General features: G+C 70.2%; 1 protein-coding gene and 2 long non-coding RNA genes across 3 annotated transcripts; 2 read left to right on the top strand and 1 right to left on the bottom strand.

Moving 5' to 3' along the window:
- Nucleotides 1–54: 54 nt before the first annotated feature.
- On the bottom strand, nucleotides 55–2932 carry LOC148590044 (calponin-1-like; the record flags this gene model as incomplete). Its single annotated transcript, XM_088539542.1, has 3 exons — nucleotides 2870–2932; nucleotides 931–1052; nucleotides 55–121 (listed from the first exon to the last, which is right to left on the bottom strand). Coding segments are annotated over exons 1-3 (252 nt in total), but the record flags the coding sequence as incomplete, so codon positions are not given.
- An 8502-nt stretch (nucleotides 2933–11434) lies between these two features.
- LOC148590043 (uncharacterized) lies at nucleotides 11435–12889 on the top strand. Its single transcript, XR_015914375.1, has 2 exons — nucleotides 11435–11553; nucleotides 12786–12889. It is a non-coding gene; the product is annotated as an uncharacterized LOC148590043 (long non-coding RNA).
- Nucleotides 12890–15040: 2151 nt separating this feature from the next.
- On the top strand, nucleotides 15041–19081 carry LOC148590042 (uncharacterized). The gene is made up of 3 exons (XR_015914376.1): nucleotides 15041–15085; nucleotides 17476–17682; nucleotides 19035–19081. It is a non-coding gene; the product is annotated as an uncharacterized LOC148590042 (long non-coding RNA).
- The last annotated feature ends 3316 nt before the right edge of the window (nucleotides 19082–22397 follow it).

Genomic DNA, 22397 nt, shown 5'->3' with positions numbered 1-22397 from the left:
GTGTTGGCCCCGCCCCCCGCGCTGGCCCCGCCCCCCGCGCTGGCCCCGCCCCACCTTGTGCCAGTTCTGCCCGGGTTCGTTGACCTTCCGCACGGAGCCGGGCGCCAGCTTGTTGATGAGCCTGGGGTCAAGGGCAGGGGTCAAGGGGTCAGGGTCAGGGGTCAGGGTCAGGGGTCGCAGGGGTGAGGGTCATGGGTAGAGGTCAGGGTTGGGGTGAGGGGTCGTGGCCGAGGTTGGGGTCGGGGGTTATGGCTGGGGTCAGGGGCCAGGGTCAGAGGTCACGGCTGGGGTTGGAGGTCACAGTCGGGATCAGGGGGTCACGGCCGGGGCCGGGGTCATGGCCAGGGTCGGGCCCAGGGGTCACGGTCGGGGTCACGGTCGGGGTCACAGCCAGGGTCACGGCTGGCGTTGGGGTCAGGTTGGGGGTCACGGCCAGGGTTGCGGTAGGGGTCAGGGGTCGCGGTAGGGGTCATGGGCGCAGTTGGGGGTCGCGGTCAGGGTCAGGGGTCGTGGTCAGGGGTCGCGATTGGGGTCAGGGGTCGGGGTCGCGACTGAGGTCAGGGGTCGCGGTCGGGGTCAGGGGTTGCGGTCGGGATCAGGGGTCACGGCCGGGGTCAGGGGTTGCAGTTGGGGTCAGGGGTCGCGGTCAGGGTTCACGGCCAGGGTCAGGGGTTGCGGTTGGGGTCAGGGTTCACGGTCGGGGTCAGGGCTCGTGGCCGGGGTCAGGGGTCGGGGTCAGGGTCACAGTCGGGGTCAGGGGTCGCGCCCGGGGTCAGGGGTCGGGGTCACAGTCGGGGTCAGGGGTTGCGCCCGGGGTCAGGGGTCATGGCCAGGGTCAGGGTTCACGGTCGGGGTCGGGGTCAGGGGTCGTGGCCGGGGTCAGGGGTCGCGGCCGGGGTCAGGGGTCGCGGCCGGGGTCAGGGGTCGCACTCGCAGAGGATGACGCCGTCCTTGAGCCCCTCCATGAAGTTGTCCCCGATGCGGCGCCCGGTGGCCCCTTCGATCCAGGCGCGGAGCTCCCGCTCCCGCTGCGTGTCGTACTTCTGCGCCAGCTGCGGGGTCAGCGCGGGGTCACCGCGGGGTCAGGGGGCAGCGCGGGGTCAGCACGGGGTCACCGCGGGGTCAGGGGGCAGTGTGGGGTCACCAAGGGGTCAAGGGGCAGCGCGGGGTCACCAAGGGGTCAAGGGGCAGCGTAGGGTCACCAAGGGGTCAGCGCGGGGTCAGGGGGCAGTGTGGGGTCACCAAGGGGTCAAGGGGCAGCGTAGGGTCACCAAGGGGTCAGCGCGGGGTCAGGGGGCAGCGCGGGGTCACCAAGGGGTCAGTGCGGGGTCAGGGGGCAGCGTGGGATCAGCATGGGGTCGAGCGGCAGCACAGGGTCAGCGTGGGGTCGGGGTCAGTGCGGGGTCAGCGGGCCGTCAGCGCAGGGTCAAGGGGCAACATGGGGTCAGTGCAAGGTCAGGGGTCAGCACGGGGTCAGCGCAGGGTCAGGAGGCAGCGTGGGGTCACCATGGGGTCAGGGGGAAGCGTGGGGTCAGTGCAGGATCAAGGGGCAGCATGGGGTCAGTGCAAGGTCAGGGGTCAGCACGGGGTCAGGGGGCAGCGCAGGGTCAGCACCAGGTCAAGGGACAGCGCGGGGTCAGTGTGGGGTCAGGGGGCAGCAGTGGGTCAAGGGGCAGCATGGGGTCAAAATAGGGTCAGGGGTCAGCACAGGGTCAGCGCGGGGTCAAGGGGCAGCATGGGAGCAGTGCGGGGTCAGCATGGGGTCAGGGGTCAGTGCAGGGGTCAAGGGTCGGCCCTGCGGGTCATCCCCCAAGACGAGGCCCAGGGGCAGCCCCAGAGGTCAAGGTGGCCCCCGGGGTCATCCCCAGGGTCACAGGGTCATCCCTGGGGGTCACAGGGTCACCCCCGGGGTCAGCGGGGTCACCCCCAGCTCCCTGCCCCCCCCCTCCCACCCCATCCAGGGGGACCCGGGAGCTCCCGGACACCCGGGGGGGGGGCGGGGGGGGGGGGGAGATGGAGCCGCCCGGACGCCGGGGCCCCCCCGCAGAGGAGCAGGGAGGGCCCAGGCGTCCGGGCCCCCCCCAGCAGAGCAGGGAGAGCCCAGGCATCCACCCCCCCCCCGCCGGGCACGGGGAGGGCCCCGGCGTCCGGGCCTTGCCCATATATAGACCCCGCCGCCCGCACGAGCCTTATAAGGACCTGCGGCCGGGCCGGGACCGGGACCCCCCCCCGGGCCCCCCCGGGACCACCCCCCCCGCCGGGACCCCCCCCCACACGGGGCTTCTAGAGGCGGCGCCGGGAGGGGGGGCCCAGGCGTCCGGGTGGCCCCAAAGGGGGGCCCAGGCGTCCGGGTGGCCCCCCCCTCCCCCCAATACATCCCAAGGGGGGGCCCAGGTGTCCGGGAGCCTCCAGGTGCCGGCGGGGCCCAGGCGTCCGGGTGCCCCCCCCCATCGGAGGGACCGGGCGGCCGGAGCCCCCTCTGCCCCCTCCCTCCCCCCTGTCCCCAAATGGGCCCCGGCGTCCGGGCGCCGTCACCCCCCTCCCGCTTGGGGACATCGGGTGGCCCCAGGTCCCCCCGGTGGCCGTGGGGTCCCCTCGTCCCCACGCGAAGGGCCCAGGCGTCCGGGGGCAGCACCAGGGACAGCGCCCGGGCCGGCGCCCCGGCGACCCCCGCCCGCCGCCGCCGCGCCGAATCGGAACCGAATCGGAACCGAATCGGAACCGGTTCCGGACCCATTCGGGACCCATTCGGGACCGGTCCCGGACCGATCCGGGCCGGTTCTGCTGCACCCCCGCCCCGGTGCCCATTGAGCCCCGTCTCGGCGCAGCCCCGGTACCGCCGGCCCGGTCCGCTCCGGTCTCTGCCCACCTTGTTCTTGACCTCGGCCGAGAGCCCGTAGGCCGGGCCGCGGTTGAAGTGCGGGGAGGACATGGTGGCCGGTTCTGCTCTGGTTCCGCTCCGGTTCCGCTCGGGTTCCTCTCCGGTTCCGCTCCGGTTCGGCTGCGCTCGGAGCCGCTTCGGGTCTCGGCTTGGAGCCGCTTCGGGTCCTGCTTCGCTTCGGGTCCGGTTCGGGTCCGGTTCGGGTCCGGTCCGGTTCGGCTCCTGGCCCGGTTCTGAGGCGGTTCTGGCCCTGCTCCGGCTTCGGCGCCGGCCCCGCTCGGGTCCCGCTCGGATCCCGGTTCGGTCCCGGTTCGGGTTCGGTCCCGGTCTCGGTCCGGCCCCGCTCGGGCCCCGGTGCCACTTTTAAAACTCCCCGGCGGGTGGGGGGACCCTCCCCCCGTCCCGCAGCCAATGGGAGCCGCCCGCGGCGCCGACGTCACCGGGGGGCGGGGCCCTGACGTCACTTTTTCCACATGGGAATGAGGGGATCCCGGGGGGGGGGGGTCCCCCCATCCCACCCCCCCCACCCCGACCCCCCCCATCCTCCTCCATCCCCCCCCCCGGACGCCTGGGCCCCCCGGGACTCCTGCCCCCCCCCCGGACGCCGGGGCCCCCCCCCGGACACCGCCCCCCCCCCCCCCCGGTGACGACACCGCATCGGCCTCCGGGGGGGGGGGGGGGGCGGTTCGTCACGGGCGGGGAATGCGGGGGGGGGGGGGCTGCGTCTGGCCCCGCCCCCCGGGATCCCGGTGCACGGTTGGGGGGGGGGGGGGGGGATGCTCCGTCGGTGCCTAAAAAAGGAGAATTCGGCGGGCGGCGCCGCGGGGGCCCCGGCGTCCGGGCCCCGCCCCCCCCGGAGCCACCGCGGGGCCCCGGCGTCCGGGGGGGGGCCCCGGAGTCCGGGGGGGGCCCAGGAGTCCGGGGGGGGGGGGACCCCGGTGTCCGAGGTGGGGGGAAAGGAGCCTGAAGGGCCCCGGCGTCCGGGGGGGGGGGGCGGTTTTGGAGCCCCCGTTTCCATTTATAGCAACGGCCGCAGCTCTGACATCATCACCCCCCCCCCCGCAGTGTGATGTCATCGCCGGCCTGGGGGCTGTGATGTCATCGGCTTTGGGAGGGGGGGATTCCCCGGTGCTGAGGGAAGTGCCCGGTCCGGCTGTGATGTCACCTGCGCCCCCGGTGATGTCATCGCCTGTCCCTGGCTCTGACGTCACGGCGGGGACCCCCCAAACTGTCAATCACCGCCCCAAGCCCCGCCCACGGCTCCCGAGCCGCCAATGGCAGCCCAGGCCCCGCCCCCCGCCGCCCCGGCCGTCAGTCACCCCCTCCCGCCCCGCCCCCGGGCGGTGCCTCCCGCGGTGATTGGCTCCGCGCGGCCCCGGAAGCGCTTCCCGGCAAGATGGCGGCGCCCAGCGGCGGCGTGTGGCGGCGGCGGCGCGGGGCCCGTGACCCCTGACCCGTGACCCCGTGACCCCGCGCAGGCGCCATGACCCCCGCGTGGGCGCGCGCGCTGCTGCGGGGGGGGCGCGCGGCGCTCGGGGCCCCCCCGCAGGTACCGGGGGGACACGGGGGGACACGGGGGGACATCGGGGACATCGGGGGGACACGGGGACGAGGGGACATCGGGGACATTGGGAGGACACGGGGACATTGGGGGGACACGGGGACACTGGGGACATGGAGGGACATTGGGAGGACACGGGGACAGGGGGATACGGGGGGACATGGGGGGGACATCGGGGATGGGGGGACACGGGGGGACAATGGGGACACGGGGGGACATGGGGGGACATTGGGGACATGGGGGACATTGGGAGGACACGGGGACAGGGGGATACGGGGGGACATGGGGGGACATTGGGGACATGGGGGGACATGGGGACAGGGAGACACGGGGGGACGGGGGACATTGGGGACATTGCGGGGACACGGGGACAGGGGGACATGAGGATGGGGGACATTGGGGATGATGGGGGACGGGGACAGGGGCACACGGGGGGGACATTGGGGAACATTGGGGACATGGGGGGACAAGGGGACGGGGAGACATTGGGGACATGGGGGGGACTCGGTGGTCACAGAGATGGGGAGATATGGAGGGACACAGGGGGTGACATAGGGACATGGGGGGGACAGGGGAACTGGGGGGACATGGGGGGACATTGGGGACACGGGAGGATATTGGGGACATGGGGGGACATCGGGGATGGGGGGGGAGACAGGAACATTGGGGACAGGGACACGGGGGGACATTGGGGACACGGGGGGGACAAGGGGACGGGGGGACACTGGGGACATGGAGGGACACAGAGGGACACCGGGGTGGTGGCGGGAGGTCCCGGTGTCACCCGTGTCACCTGGGCAGGTCCCCGCCCTGTCCCTGTGGCGGGCGGCGGCCGGGGGGGTCCCCATGTCCCCGCGCCGAGGGGACAGCGGCGGGAAGAGCGACAGGGATGGCACCAGGGACAGCGGTGACAACGGCAGCCTGGGAGGTGGCACCGGTGACAGGAGCAGCGGCCGAGGTGGCACCATGGACAGAGGTGACACCGGTGACAGGAGCGGAGGCAGAGGTGGCACCAGCAGCAGCAATGGCACCAGCGCCTGGGGAGGTGACACCAGTGACAGCGGTGACAGGAGCAGTGGCCGAGGTGGCCCTGGCGCCTGGGGAGGTGACACCGGTGACAAGAGCAGTGGCCGAGGTGGCACTGGGAGCAGAGGAGGCCCCGGCGCCGCAGGCGGTGGCAGTGGCCGAGGTGGCAGCAATGGCAGCGGCGCCTGGGGAGGTGACACCGGTGACACTGGTGACAGCGGTGACAGGAGCAGTGGCCGAGGTGGCACCGGTGCCTGGGGAGGTGACACCGGTGACAGGAGCAGCAGCCAAGGTGGCACCGGGAGCAGAGGTGGCACTGGCACCTGGGGAGGTGACACCGGTGACACCGGTGACAGTGGCGACAGGAGCAGCGGCCAAGGTGGCACTGGGAGCAGAGGTGACAGCGGCGCCTGGCGAGGTGACACCAGTGACAGCAGCCGAGGTGGCACCAATGGCAGCAGCTCCTGGGGAGGTGACGCCGGTGACAGGAGCAGCGGCCGAGGTGGCACTGGCACCTGGGGAGGTGACACCGGTGACAGGAGCAGTGGCTGGGGCGCCGGAGGCGGTGGCAGTGGTGGCAGCAGCCGAGGTGGCACCAACGGCAGCGGCGCCTGGGGAGGTGGCACCGGTGACAAGAGCAGTGGCCGAGGTGGCACTGGCACCTGGGGAGGTGACCCCGGTGACAGCGGTGACAGGAGCAGCGGTCAAGGTGGCACTGGCACCTGGGGAGGTGACACCAGTGACACTGGTGACAGTGGCGACAGGAGCAGTGGCCAAGGTGGCACCGGCACCTGGAGAGGTGACACCGGCGACAGGAGCAGCGGCCGAGGTGGCACCGGGAGCAGAGGTGACAGCGGCGCCTGGCGAGGTGACACCGGTGACAGGAGCCGAGGTGGCGCCAATGGCAGCAGCTCCTGGGGAGGTGACACCGGTGACACTGGCAACAGGAGCACCGGGCAAGGTGGCACTGGCACCTGGGGAGGTGACACCGGTGACAGCAGCCGAGGTGGCACCAATGGCAGCAGCTCCCGGGGAGGTGACACCGGTGACAGGAGCAGTGGCAGGGGTGCCGGAGGCGGTGGCAGTGGTGGCAGCAGCCGAGGTGGCAGCAACGGCAGCGGCGCCTGGGGAGGTGACACCAGTGACACCAGTGACAGTGGCGACAGGAGCAGCGGCCAAGGTGGCCCTGGCGCCTGGGGAGGTGACACCGGTGACAGGAGCAGTGGCCGGGGTGGCAGCAATGGCAGCAGCGCCTGGAGAGGTGACACCGGTGACACTGGCAACAGGAGCAGCGGGCAAGGTGGCACCGGTGCCTGGGGAGGTGACACCGGTGACAGTGGCGACAGGAGCAGTGGCCGAGGTGGCACTGGTGCCTGGGGAGGTGACACCGGTGACAAGCGCAACGGCCAAGGTGGCAGTGGGAGCAGAGGTGACAGCGGCGCCTGGCGAGGTGACACCGGTGGCAGCAGCCGAGGTGGCACCAACGGCAGCAGCTCCTGGGGAGGTGACCCCGGCGGTGACCCCGGTGACGGTGCCGATGGTGACAATGGTGACAATGGTGCCGGCGATGGCGGCGCGGCGGGCGCCGCGCTGGAGGCCGCGCTGGCCGCCATGGCCGCGTCCCCGGGCGGGCGGCGCGCGGGGGCCGCGGTGGCCGCGGTGGCCCCGGCGCTGGCGGCCGCGGTGGCCGCGGGGGCGGGGCGGCGCCGCGGGCTCTACCACGCGCTGCTGCGGCTGCTGCGGCCCCCCCCCGGCACCGCCCCCCCCGGGGCTCTGCGCCGCCTCCTCGCGGCCCCCCGGCACCTGGAGAGCGGCCTGCGCGTCCTGGAGCAGATGGAGGCGCACGGTGAGGGGGGGGTTGGGGGGATTGGGGACAGCGGGGACACGGGGGACACCGGGGACAGCGGGGACACCAGGGACAGCAGGGACAGCGGGGACACTGGGGACACTGGGACACCAGGGCCCATTGGGGACACTGGGGACACCGGGGACATTGGGGACACGGGGGACACTGGGGACAGCGGGGACACTGGGGACACCGGGGACCTTGGGGACACTGGGGACACCGGGGACACTGGGGACAGCGGGGACACTGGGAACAGCGGGGACCTTGGGGACAGCAGGGACCTTGGGGACACTTGGACACCAGGGCCCATTGGGGACACTGGGGACAGCGGGGACCTTGGGGACACCGGGGACCTTGGGGGGACACCTGGGACCTTGGGGACACCCGGGCACTGGGGACCTTGGGGACACCTGGACACCAGGGACCCTGGGGACGCCGGGGCACCAGGGACCTTGGGGATACCCGAACACCGGGGACCTTGGGGGGACACCTGGACACTGGGGACCTTGGGGACGTTGGGACACCCGGGCCCCCCTGACGGTGCCGCGCGCAGGGGTGGTCCCGGACGACGAGACCCTGCGGCTGCTGGTGGCGGCGTTCGGGCCGCGCAGCCGCCCCCTGCGCAAGGCGCAGCGCATGCGCTACTGGCTGCCGCGCTTCCGGCACGCCGACCCGCACGGGGACACCGGGGACGGCGGGGACGGCCAGCGCCGCCGCGGCCACCGCGATGGGGACATGGAGCGCGCGCGGCGCGGCCTGCGCCGCATGGCCGCCGACCCCAGCGCCGACGTCACCGTGCTGCAGGTGACACTGGGGACGTGGGGACGTGTTGGGGGGACATGGGGACATCTGGGGACATGGGGACATCTGGGGGACATGGGGACCTTGTGGACATGGGGACATTTGGGGAGACATCTGGGGGCGTGGGGACCTTGGGGACATGGGGACATCCAGGGGACATGGGGACCTTGGGGACAGGGGGACATCTAGGGGGCATGGGGGCATCCAAGGGGACATGGGGACATCTGGGGGACATGGGGACAGCGGGGATGGCCATGGGGACATGGAGCGCGCGCGGCGCGGCCTGCGCCGCATGGCCGCCGACCCGGGTGCCGACGTCACCGTGCTGCAGGTGACACTGGGGACGTGGGGACACGGGGAGGTGTGCGGCATGGGGAGCTTGGGGACATGAGGACCTCTGGGGAACATGGGGACCCTGGGGACATGGGGGCATCCGGGGGGACATGGGGACATGTGGGGGACATGGGGACCTTGGGGACATGGGGACAGCGGGGACGGCCATGGGGACATGGAGCGCGCGCGGTGCGGCCTGCGCCGCATGGCTGCTGACCCGGGTGCCGACGTCACCGTGCTGCAGGTGACACTGGGGACGTGGGGACGTGTGGGGGACATGGGGACATCTGGGGGACATGGGGACCTTGGGGACATGGGGACATCTAGGGGACATGGGGAGATCTGGGGACATGGGGACGTGTGGGGGACACAGGGACATGTGGGGGCGTGGGGACATCTGGGGGACATGGGGACAGCGGGGACCGCCACCGCGATGGGGACATGGAGCACGGCCTGCGCCGCATGGCCACCGACCCGGGTGCCGACGTCACCGTGCTGCAGGTGACACTGGGGACATGGGGACGTGGGGGCGTCGGGGGGGACATGGGGACATCTGGGGACATGGGGGCATCCGGGGGGACATGGGGACATCTGGGGGACATGGGGACCTTGGGGACATGGGGACATTTGGGGAGACATCTGGGGGCGTGGGGACTTTGGGGACGTGGGGACATCCGGGGGACATGGGGACTTTGGGGACAGGGGGACATCTGGGGGACATGGGGACATCTGGGGGAAATGGAGACTTGGGGACATCCAGGGCACACAGAGGTACATGGGGACATTGGGTCCGCACCACTGGGTGTGGTGGCACCGGTGACGAGGTGGCACCGGTGACGAGGTGGCACCGGTGACACTGCTCTGGTCCCCGCAGATGCCGGTGACGACGACGCTGAGCTCCGGCGAGGAGAAAGTCCTGCCCTTCATCATCGGTGAGGGGACACGGGGGACATGGGGACACGGGAGGGGACACGGGGACACGGGGGTGGCACTAGGTGGCGGTAGGTGACACGATGACGTCACCAGGGTCGCAGAGCGCCGAGCAGCGCCACCTGCTGTCGCTGTGACGCCGGGGGGGGTCTCTAGGGACACGGAGGTGGCACTAGGTGGCGGTAGGTGACACTAGGTGGCGGTAGGTGACACGATGACGTCACCAGGGTCGCAGAGCGCCGAGCAGCGCCACCTGCTGTCGCTGTGACGCCGGGGGGGGGTCTCTAGGGACACGGAGGTGGCACTAGGTGGCGGTAGGTGACACTAGGTGGCGGTAGGTGACACGATGACGTCACCAGGGTCGCAGAGCGCCGAGCAGCGCCACCTGCTGTCGCTGCGACACCGGGGGGGGGGGGGGGACACGGGGACACGGGGGTGGCACTAGGTGGCACTGGGTGACACGATGACGTCACCAGGGTCGCAGAGCGCCGAGCAGCGCCACCTGCTGTCGCTGTGACACCGGGGGGGGTCTCTGGGGACACGGGGGTGGCACTAGGTGGCGGTAGGTGGCACTAGGTGGCGGTAGGTGACACGATGACGTCACCAGGGTCGCAGAGCGCCGAGCAGCGCCACCTGCTGTCGCTGCGACACCGGGGGGGGTCTCTGGGGACACGGGGGTGGCACTAGGTGGCGGTAGGTGGCACTAGGTGGCGGTAGGTGACACGATGACGTCACCAGGGTCGCAGAGCGCCGAGCAGCGCCACCTGCTGTCGCTGTGACACCGGGGGGGGGTTCCCGGGGACACGGGGGTGGCACTAGGTGGCGGTAGGTGACACGATGACGTCACCAGGGTCGCAGAGCGCCGAGCAGCGCCACCTGCTGTCGCTGTGACACCGGGGGGGGGTTCCCGGGGACACGGGGGTGGCACTAGGTGGCGGTAGGTGACACGATGACGTCACCAGGGTCGCAGAGCGCCGAGCAGCGCCACCTGCTGTCGCTGTGACACCGGGGGGGGGTTCCCGGGGACACGGGGGTGGCACTAGGTGGCGGTAGGTGACACTAGGTGGCGGTAGGTGACACGATGACGTCACCAGGGTCGCAGAGCGCCGAGCAGCGCCACCTGCTGTCGCTGGCGGCCGCGAGGCGCCGCCCCCTCCTCGTGGAGGGGCCCCTCCCCCTCTGGCTGCGCGGCCGCCGCCTGGGCTATTACGTCATGAGGGCGGAGCCAGCGCCAGACCCCGCCCCCGTGAGCGCCGCGGCCGCGGGGGGGGGGGGAACCCCTGTCAACGGGGGGGGGGGATGTCACTTGTCACCATGGGGGTGGGGGGCCCATGTCACTTGTCACCATGGGGGGGGACATCCCTGTCACTGGGGGCGGGGGGGGCATGTCACCTGTCACCATGGGGGGGGCACCCCCATGTCACCCCGGGGAGGGGGGGGACATCCCTGTCACCGGAGGGGAGAGGGCATGTCACCTGTCACCAAGGGGGGGCATCCTGGCACCATGGGGGGGGACATCCCTGTCACTGGGGGGGGGGGGGATGTCACCTGTCACCATGGGGGGGGGCACCCCCATGTCACCCTGGCGGGGGGGGGCATCTCTGTCACCGGGGGGGGTCCTGTCACCTCTGGAGCCGTGGGGGGGGACCCCATGTCACCTGTCACCACGGGGGGGGGGCCCTGTCACCTCTGTCACCGTGGGGGGGAGGACAACCCTGTCACCATGGGGGAGGGCCCCCTGTCACCTGTCACCATGGTGGGGGTACCCTGTCACCATGGGGGGGACCTTGTCACCCCTGTCACCATGGGGGGGGCACCCTGACACCATGAGGGGTGACACCCCCGTGTCAACTGTCACCATGTGGGGGCGCCCCTGTCACCATGGGAGGGGGACATCCCTGTCACCATGGGGGGGGCACCCCATGTCCTCCAGGAGCTGATGGGACCTCAGTGTCCCCAAGGAGGGGACAGGAGGGGACCCTGCGTCCCAGGGGGAGCCCAGCGCCACTCACCGTGTCCCCCTATGTCCCCCCGTGTCCCCAACGTCTCCCGTGTCCCCCCCGTGTCCCCAGGAGCCGCCCCTGGACCCCGAGCGCAGCTTCTACTTCCCGCTGCAGCTGGACCTGGACCTGGAGCGGGGCCCGTGGGACGACGAGGACTTCGACGTGGATGAAGGTGGGGACGGGGGGGGGACACTGGGGACACGGGAGACACTGGGGAGGGACACGGGAGGGACAATGGGGACACCAGGGGGGACACTGGGGACACAGGAGACACTGGGGGGGACACAGGGGACACCAGGGGGGACACTGGGGACACAAGAGACACTGGGGGGGACACAGGAGACACCAGGGGGGACACTGGGGACACCAGGGGGGACACTGGGGACACAAGAGACACTAGGGGGGACACAGGAGACACCAGGGGGGACACTGGGGACACAGGAGACACTGGGGGGGGGACACAGGGGGGACACAGGAGACATCGGGGGGGGACACAGGGGGCACAATGGGAACACTGGGGGGACACTGGGGACACAGGAGACACTGGGGAGGGACACGGGAGGAACAATGGGGACACCAGGGGGGACACTGGGGACACGGGAGACACCGGGGTTGGACACGGGGGACAAAGGGGGGGACACCGGAGGGGGACACAAGGGACACAATGGGAACATTGGGGGGACACTGGGGACACAGGAGACGGGGGGGGGACCCGGGGAGACAAAGGAGGGGACACTGGGGACACAGGAGACACTGGGGAGGGACATGGGAGGGACAATGGGGACACCAGGGGGGACACTGGGGACACAGGAGACACTGCGGGGGAGACAGGGGGGGACACCGGGGACACAGGAGACACTGGGGGGGACACAGGAGGCACAAAGGGGACACTGGGGACACAGGAGACACTGGGGAGGGACACGGGAGGGACAATGGGGACACCAGGGGGGACACTGGGGACACAGGACACACGGGGGGGGACACAGGAGGGACAAAGAGGACATTGGGGGACTATGGTGGGATACAAGGGGGACAAATGAAACACTGAGGGGAGAGAGGGGACACTGGGGGGGGACCCTGGGGACACCAGGGAGGGACACTGTGGGGGGACACAAAGGGGACAGAGGGGACACTGGGGGGGACACCGGGAACACTGTGCGGGGACACAGGAGACATTGGAGGGGGACCCTGGGGACACCGGGGGGACATAGGGGACACCTGGAGTGACACTGGGGTCACTGTGGGGGGACACAGGGGATTAGCAGAGAACCTGAGGACACCGGGGACCTTGGGGACCCTGGGGGAGGACACCAGGGACACTGTGGAGGGACACAGGGGACACGGAGCGGGGACACCGCGGGGGTGGCAGCGGGGGGGGGCTGTGACGCTCCCGTGTCCCCGCAGTGGCCGAGGGCCCCGTGCTGGCGCTGTGCGTGCCCGGGGACGGGGACAGGGCCACCCTGGCGCGCTGGGTGGCCCTGCTGCAGGACAGCAACCCGGCGCTCGGGGACGTCCCCGTGCTCTTCCGCCTGGGCGGGGGCGCCCCCCCCGCCGCCGACATCCCCCCCGTGGCCGCCGTCACCCCCCCCGGCGCCGGGGACACCCCCCCGGGCGCGGGTGACACCCCCCCGGGTGCGGGTGACACCCCCCTGCATGCTGGGGACACCCCCCGGGACGCTGGGGACACCCCCCGCCGTGACAATGACACTGACAATGAGACCCCCCGGGTGGTGCCTGGTGACCGGGTACGGGGACAGGGGTGACCCCCCCTGCCCCATGTCACTGTGACCCCCCCCCAGTGTCACCGTGACCCCCATTAAATAAAAGGAGCTGAGAGTGCCTGGGGAGCTGATTTGTTGGGGGGGGTCTTATTGGGGGGCTGTTAATTAGGGGGGGCTGTTAATTAGGGAGGCGAGCTGTTAATTGGGGGTTGTTAATTGGGGGGTGATTGTTGTTTGGGGGGGCTACCCCCATGGGTTGTTTTTTGGGGGGGGGTGCCCATAGGGGGACATTGGGGGGGGGGTCCGGAGGCCCCGCCCCCCGCCCACGAGGCACCACGTGGGTAACCCGGGGCCGGGCAGGCACCGCGGCGCATGCGCGGTCGCTTCGCCGAGGCCCAACAGGGCGGGCCGCAGCAGGGCGGGCGGAAGCCGCAGCGCGGCGCGTGCGCAGCCGCGCCCCCGACGCTAGGTGGCACCAAAGCGGGCGGAAGCCGCAGCGCGGCGCGTGCGCAGCCGCGCCCCCGACGCTAGGCGGCACCAAAGCGGGCGGAAGCCGCAGCGCGGCGCGTGCGCAGCCGCGCCCCCGACGCTAGGCGGCACCAAAGCGGGCGGAAGCGGCGCGCGGCGATGGCGTCATCAGCGGCGCGCGCCGGCGGCGGCACCGGCACCGGGCCGGGCATGAGCGCGGCGGAGCGGGGCCGCGACGGGGAGGGCGGGCCGGAAGCGGAGCCGGAAGCGGAGCGGGACGCGGAAGCGGAGCCGGAAGCGGAGCGGGAGCGGGCCGGGGGCGGCGCGCGGCGGGCGCGCGGGCGGCCGCGGCTCCCGGACGGGGACCGCGCGCGGCGGCGGCTCGAGTCCCGGCGGAAGTACGACGTGCGGCGGGTGTACCTGGGCGAGGCGCACGCGCCCTGGGTGCGGCTGCGCCGCCGCAGCGGCTGGAGCGACGCGCGCCTCGCGGCCTACCTGCTGGCGCTGGAGCGGCGGCACCGGGAGCGGTACCGGGAACGGGAACGGGGATGGGAACCGGGAACGGGAATGTGGGGAACGGGAATGTGGGGAACGGGAACCGGGAACGGGAACCGGGAATGGGAACCGGGAATGGGAACCTACCTGCTGGCGCTGGAGCGGCGGCACCGGGAGCGGTACCGGGACCGGGAATGGGGGGAACGGGAATGGGAACGGGGAATGGGAACGGGAACCGGGAATGGGAACCGGGAACGGGAATGGGGATGGGGGGAACGGGAACCTACCTGCTGGCGCTGGAGCGGCGGCACCGGGAGCGGTACCGGGAACGGGAATGGGGGGAACGGGAATGGGAACGGGGAATGGGAACGGGAACCGGGAATGGGAACCGGGAATGGGAACCGGGAACCTACCTGCTGGCGCTGGAGCGGCGGCACCGGGAGCGGTACCGGGAACGGGAATGTGGGGAACGGGAATGGGGATGGGGGGAACGGGAACGGGAATGGGAATCGGGAACGGGAACCGGGAATGGGAACCGGGAACCTACCTGCTGGCACTGGAGCGGCAGCACCGGGAGCGGAACCGGGAACGGGAACCGAGAACGGGAACGGGGATGGGAACAGGGGGACCGGGAACGGGAATGGGAATGGGGGGAACGGGAACCGGGAATGGGAACCGGGAATGGGAACCTACCTGCTGGCACCGGGAGCGGTACCAGGAATGGGACCGGGGGTGGGAGGACCTGGACTGGGAATGGGACTGGGAATGGGGGGTGTTGGGGCCGGAACTGGGAACGGGGGAACGGGAGAACCGGGACCGGGGGCTGGGAATGGGAATGGGCCCTGGGGGAGCAGAACTGGGAATTGGGGCCGGGAACCGGGAATGGGGGGGCGGGGGGCGGGGGTCACCTGTCCCCCCCCGTGTCCCCTCATGTCCCCTCATGTCCCCTCATGTCCCCTGTCCCCCCCCCCCGCAGGAAGCTCTGGGACCAGGTGGCCAAAAAGCCGAAACGCAAGAAAAGTGAGTGGGGGAGGGGCACAGGCACCGCCGGTGACACGCGGGTGACAGTGACAGTGACACGGTGTTGGGGAGACGGTGACGGTGACACGGTGTTGGGGACACGGTGACATGGTGACAATGAGACAGTGATACTCGCACAGCGCTGGGGACATGGTGCAGGAACAGCCTGCACTGTGCAGGTGCTGGTGACAATGACAGCGTGGGTGACATGGTGACACATTGGTGACACTTGGTGACAATGGTGACCCAGTGGCAGGGTGGTGGCGCCCCCTGAACAGCCTGTGCCGCACTGTGTGGCTGTTGGTGACACAGTGTGGGTGACACCTTGGTGTCACTGTTGGTGACAATAGTGACCCTGTTGGTGACACTTGGTGACAATGGTGACACTGTTGGTGACATGGTGGCAGGGCGGCAGCACCCCCTGAACAGCCTCTGCTGCGCCGCGCTGTGCGGGTGTTGGGTGACACAGTATGGGTGGCACATTGGCGACAATGGGGACATGTTGGTGACAATGGGGACACTGTTGGTGACACGGTGACATGTTGGTGACAATGGTGACATGTTGGTGGCAGGGTGGCGCTGCTCCCTGAACAGCCTGCGCCGCGCCGTGCCGTGTGGGTGTTGGTGACACAATGTGGGTGACACCTTGGTGACACCTTGGTGACAATGGTGACACTTTGGTGACACGTTGGTGACAGGACGCCGCTGACCCCTGAACAGCCTCCGCTGCGCCGCGCCGTGTGGGTGTTGGTGACACAGTGTGGGTGGCACATTGGTGACACGGTGACAATGGTGACACCTTGGTGACAATGGTGACATAGTGGCAGGGCGGTGACGCCCCCTGAACAGCCTCCGCCGCGCTGTGCGGGTGACACCTTGGTGGCACTGTTGGTGACAATGGTGACACCTTGGTGACAATGGTGACAATGGTGACACGTTGGTGGCAGGACGCCGCCGCCCCCTGACCAGTCTCCGCCGCGCCGTGTGGGTGTTGGTGACACGGTGTGGGTGACACTTTGGTGACACGGTGACAATGGTGACAATGGTGACACGTTGGTGGCAGGACGCCGCCGTCCCCTGAACAGTCTCCGCCGCGCCGCGCTGTGTGGGTGTTGGTGACACGTTGGTGACAATGGTGACACTTTGGTGACACATTGGTGACATGTTGGTGACAATGGTGACACATTGGTGACATTGGTGACACGTTGGTGGCAGGACGCCGCCGCCCCCTGAACAGTCTCCGCCGCGCTGCGCCGTGCGGGTGTTGGTGACACGGTGTGGGTGACATGTTGGTGACACGGTGACAATGGTGACACCTTGGTGACAATGGTGACACGTTGGTGACAATGGTGACACGTTGGTGGCAGGACGCCGCCGCCCCCTGAACAGTCTCCGCTGCGCCGTGTGGGTGTTGGTGACACAGTGTGGGTGACACCTTGGTGACAATGGTGACAATGGTGACACGTTGGTGACAATGGTGACACTTTGGTGACACGTTGATGGCAGGACGCCGCCGCCCCCTGAACAGTCTCCGCCGTGCCGCGCCGTGTGGGTGTTGGTGACACGGTGTGGGTGACACTTTGGTGACACGGTAACAATGGTGACACTTTGGTGACACCTTGGTGACAATGGTGACACTTTGGTGACACGTTGGTGGCAGGACGCCGCCGTCCCCTGAACAGTCTCCGCCGCGCCGCGCTGTGTGGGTGTTGGTGACACAGTGTGGGTGACACGTTGGTGACACCTTGGTGACAATGGTGACACCTTGGTGACAATGGTGACACCTTGGTGACAGGACGCCGCCGTCCCCTGAACAGTCTCCGCCGCGCTGCGCCGTGCGGGTGTTGGTGACACAGTGTGGGTGACATGTTGGTGACAATGGTGACACGTTGGTGACACGTTGGTGGCAGGACGCCGCCGTCCCCTGAACAGCCTCCGCCGCGCCGCGTGGGTGTTGGTGACACGGTGTGGGTGACACTTTGGTGACACGGTGACAATGGTGACAATGGTGACACGTTGGTGACACGGTGGTGGCAGGACGCCGCCGTCCCCTGAACAGTCTCCACCGCGCCGCGTGGGTGTTGGTGACACGGTGTGGGTGACACTTTGGTGACACAATGTGGATGACACCTTGGTGACACCTTGGTGACAATGGTGACACCTTGGTGACAATGGTGACACCTTGGTGACAATGGTGACACGTTGGTGACATTTTGGTGGCAGGACGCCGCCGCCCCCTGAACAGTCTCCGCCGCGCCGCGCCGTGTGGGTGTTGGTGACACAGTGTGGGTGGCACATTGGTGACAATGGGGACACGGTGACAATGGTGACACCTTGGTGACATTGGTGACAATGGTGACACGTTGGTGACATTGGTGACACGGTGACAGGACGCCGCCGCCCCCTGAACAGTCTCCGCCGCGCCGCGCTCTGGTACGAGGACCACGGCCACCGCTGTCCCCTGGAGCCGCAGCTGGCCGAGCTGGAGCCCGCGGGGGGGCTGCGCACCACGGCCGTGTGGCAATGTCCCCAAGGCCACCGGCACTTCCAGGACCTGCAGGCGCCGCCGCTGCCGCCCAGCGACGACGGCGACGACGGTCAGGGGGACGGGGGGACAGGGAGGACGGGGAGGGGACACGGGAGGGACACGGAGGGGACATGGGGGGACATGGAGGGGATATGGGAGGGACACGGAGGGGACATGGTGGGGGACATGGGGGGACAGGGACACGGGGGGACACGGAGGGGACATGGGGGGGACATGGGGGGACAGGGACACGGGGGGACATGGGGGGGACATGGGGGGACAGGGACACGGGGGGACATGGGGGGACACGGAGGGGACATGGGGGGGACACGGGAGGGGACACGGAGGGGACACGGGAGGGACACGGAGGGGACACGGGGGGGACACGGAGGGGACACGGGGGGGACACGGAGGGGACATGGGAGGGACACGGAGGGGACATGGTGGGGGACATGGGGGGACAGGGACACGGGGGGACACGGAGGGAACATGGGGGGACAGGGACACGGGGGGACATGGGGGGACACGGAGGGGACATGGGGGGGACATGGGAGGGGACACGGAGGGGACACGGGAGGGACACGGAGGGGACATGGAGGGACACGGGGGGGACACAGGGGGACATGGGAGGGACATGGAGGGGACATGGGAGGGGACACGGAGGGACATGGGAGGGGACAGGGGGACACGGGGGACATGGGAGGGGACAGGGGGACATGGTGGGGACATGGCAGGGTTGCAGGGGGACATGGAGGGGATGCTGGAGGGGACAGGGGACACAAGGGGGGACATGGGGGGGACATGGGAGGGGACAGGGGACACGAAGGGGACGTGGGAGGGACATGGGAGGGGACATGGGAGGGACACAGGGGGACACGGGGGGGACGTGGGAGGGACATGGGAGGGACACGGGGGCACGGGGGGACATGAGAGGGGACATGGGGATGGGGACACGGGGCGGGGGACACGAAGGGGACATGGGAGGGATGCAGGGGGACACAGGGGACGTGGAGGGGACAGGGGGACACAGTGTGGGGACAGGGTGTGGGGAGACATGGGACACAGGGCCATGGCTGGGACATGTGGGGACATTATGGGGACGTTGGGGGGACACAGTGTGGGTCATGTGGGAACATGGGGGGGGGACACTTGGGGGGATGGAGGGGACATGGGTAGGGACAGGGGGCACATGCGAAGGACACGTGGGGACACAAAGTGGGGCACATGGTGACAGGTGGGGACACAGGGGGACACGGGACACTTGTGGACAGAGATGAGACTTAGGAGACACTGGGGACAGCAGCCCTGGCCATGGGGACACGCTGGGGACATTCGATTGGGCCCTGGGGACACTTAGCAGGACTCTGGGGACACCCAGGTGGCCCTTGGGGACCCTCACGGATGTCCCCGTCCCCCCTCCAGGGCCGGGTCCCGGCAGCTCCTCGGACTCGTGGGACAGTGACACGGAGGGGACGGGGACGGCGGCGGCGCCACCCGCGATGTCACCCGCGGTGTCACCCGCGGGGGGGGGCGGCCCCGGCGGGGGGGGCGCTCGTGTGCCTGCGCGTGGGGGGGGGGCTGCTGCCGGGGCCCCCCCTCCTCATCATCGAGGGGCTGCAGCTGGGGGTGGCCGACGTCCCCAACGTCCCCAACGTCCCCGGCGCCACCCCCGTGCCCTGCGCCCTGCTGCGGGGGGCGGCCGCCTACGGGGACCCCCCCGGCGGAGCCACCGCAGGTACCGGGGGGACAGGGGACAGCCCTGGGGACAATGGAGGTGGCCTGGGGTGGGGGTTGTCACCCCTGGGTGGGGGGTGGTCACTCCTAGGGGACAATGGAGGTGGCCCGGGGGGGGGGGTTGTCACCCCTAGGGGACAATGGAGGGGGCTTGGGTGGGACAAGGGACAGCCCTGGGGACAATGGAGGTGGCCTGAGGGGGGGACACCCTTGGGGTCAATGGAGGTGGCTCGGGGGGGTTGTCACCCCTAGGGGACAATGGAGGTGGCCCGAGGAGGGGGGGTTGTCACCCCTGGCTGACACCCTGGGATGTCATCTCTTGGGGACAATGGGGGGGGTCTTGTCACTCCCTGGGGACAATGGGGGGTGTCACCCTTAGGGGACAATAGAAGTGGCCCGGGGGGGAGGTTGTCACCCCTGGGTGGGGGGGGGGTGTCACCCTTTGGGGTCAATGGAGGTGGTCCCCGGGGGGGGGTTGTCACCTCTAGGGGACAATGGAGGTGGCCTCAGGGGCTCCGGTCACCTCTAAGGGACAGTGGGGGGCTCTGGTCACCCCCAGGGGACAGCGGGTGGCTGCGGGGGGGGGGGGGTTGTCCCCATGTCCCCCCCGGGTGACGCTTGCCCCCCCGCAGAGCAGGACGGGGCCCCGGGGGGGGCTGAAGGAGGAGGAGGAGGCGCCGCCCCCCCCCGCGGCCGCCCCCCCGGAGCCCCCCCCCGGCCCGGGAGCCCCCCGGTGACACCGGTGACGGTGACGGTGACGACGGCTCCGCCATCATCTACGAGATCCCCCAGGAGCCCCAGCGGTCAGTGCAGGGGGGACATGGGGGGGCTGGGGACATTGGGGGACATTTGGGGACATTCACAGGCGTTTCTGGGGACATTGAAGGGGTTGGGGGACGTTCTGGGGTTTCTGGGGACATTTGGGGACATTAGGGGTTTCTGGGGATGTTCAGGGGTTTGTGGGGACTTTTTGGGGATGTTCTAGGGTTTCTGGGGGACATTTGGAGACATTTAGGGGTTTCTGGGGACGCTTTGGGGTTTTCTGGGGACTTTTGGGGACATTCAGGGGTTTCTGAGGACATTTGGAGACGTTTAGGGGTTTCTGGGGGACGCTTGGGGTTTTCTGGGGACTTTTGGGGGACATTCAGGGGTTTCTGGGGACATTTAGGGGTTTTTGGGGACGTTCAGGGGTTTCTGGGGACATTTTAGGAGGTTCAAGGGGGCTCTTTGGGGGGGGGGCGCTGCATTTTGGGGGGTTTTCGCAGGTTTTGGGCTCGGGGGCTCCGCGGTGCCGGGGGGGTGACAAGGGGGGGGGGTGTCCCCTGTCCCCACCCCCCCTCCCCGACCCCCCCCTTTTCCCGGTGCAGGAGGGGGCCCCCCCCCCCGCCGGAGGGAGCCCCCCCCTGCGGCAGCGGCGGCGGCGCCCGGGGACACAAACGGGTGAGGACCCCCCCCGGTGTCACCGTCACCCCCGGTGTCACTGTCACCCCTGGTGTCACTGTCACCCCTGGTGTCACCCCCGGTGTCACCGTTACGCCTGGTGTCACCGTCACCCCCGATGTCACCGTCACACGCGGTGTCACCCCTGTGTCACCGTCACCCGCGGTGTCCACTGTCACCCACGGTGTCACCCCTGGTGTCACCCGCGGTGTCACTGTCACCCCGGTGTCACCCCTGGTGTCACCGTCACCCCCCGGTGTCACCCATGTCCCCGCAGGGCCCCCCTGCGAGAGCGGCCGCCCCAAGCGCCGGAGCCACCGCGAGGCCACCCGGGAGCCCCCGTCACGGTGAGGGGACACGGGGGGGACAATGGGGACACAGGGGGACATTGGGGACACGGGGTGGGTTGGGGACACAGGGTGGGTTGGGGGACCTTGGGGACACGGGGGGTCATCTCTGGGACATGGTGGCCCCCCCTATGTGGCCGTCTCTATGTGGGGGGGGTGACACGTTGTCCCCGGGCTGGTGGCAGGGCCACCCTGGCATGGCCGTGGTGACAGCTGTCCCCAAAGGCCACCTCCGAGGTGACAAATGTCCACGGCCGGGGTGACACGTGGCTGTTCGGGGCCATGTCCTCGGTCAGGGTCACCACCAAGGTGACAGGGCCACCCTGGGGTGGCACACGGGGGGTGTCCCCAGGTGTCCCCGCTGCGACGCTGTCCCCCTGTCCCCAGGTGTCCGGGTGGCGCCCGGGTGGCCCCCCCCGCCCCCCGCGTCCCCTGCGCCCGACGCGGCCAACCGGCCCCCCGGTGTCACGGCCACCCGGCGCCCCCAGCCCGGTGGCACCTGAGGGTGGCCCCGCGGGGACGTCACCGGTGTCACCTGCGGCCCCGCGGGGACCTGACGGGGACCCTGGCGCCTGTGGGACCCCCCAGCCCGGTGGCACCTGCAGGACGTGGCCTTGTCACCCCTGGGGTGTCCCCTGTGTCCACCAGGGCGCCCTTGGGGACACCCCTTGGGGACACCCCTTGGGGACACCCCTTGGGGACACCCCCAGCGCCCCATGGGGCTCCGTTGTGTCACCGCGGCCCCCCAGGGCGAGTCCCTCCCCCCCCCCCGGGTCACCAATGTCCCCTGTGTCACCAAGGACCCCCCCGGGACACCCATTGGTGACAATGGGGGGGAGGGCCCTGCAGACCCCCCCCATGGGGGACCCCCCACCCCCCCTTATTTATTTATTTCCCCCCCCCCATTAAAGTGACAGTCGCTGCTTTTCCCCCCGCCTCTTCTTGGGGGGGGGCGGGGAGGGGCCCAGGCGTCCGCGGGCTGGGGGGGGGGGGGGGGGGGGGGGGGGGGGGGGGCTGGGCGTCACGGGCCCCTATAGGGACCTATGGGGGGGTGGGGGGGGCAGGGCAGATCCAGGGGATCTATAGGGATCTCATAGGGACTTACAGGCCTCTATAGAGACCTATAGGGATCTGTAGGGGCTGGGGGGCCCTGGGGGGGGCCCTCGTCCACCTCCCCCCCAAAAAAAGCCCATTTTCCGTTTCCCGAATTCATTCATTATTTACACGAGGTCCCGGGGGGGGGACCCCCCCCCCACGGCCTGGA

The sequence above is a fragment of the Tinamus guttatus genome, unplaced genomic scaffold (assembly GCF_059628265.1).
Source record: "Tinamus guttatus ecotype Peru unplaced genomic scaffold, ASM5962826v1 Tinamus_guttatus_pri_ptg001815l, whole genome shotgun sequence".
NCBI lineage: Eukaryota > Metazoa > Chordata > Aves > Tinamiformes > Tinamidae > Tinamus > Tinamus guttatus.
This window is presented reverse-complemented; position numbering and strand designations above follow the sequence as displayed.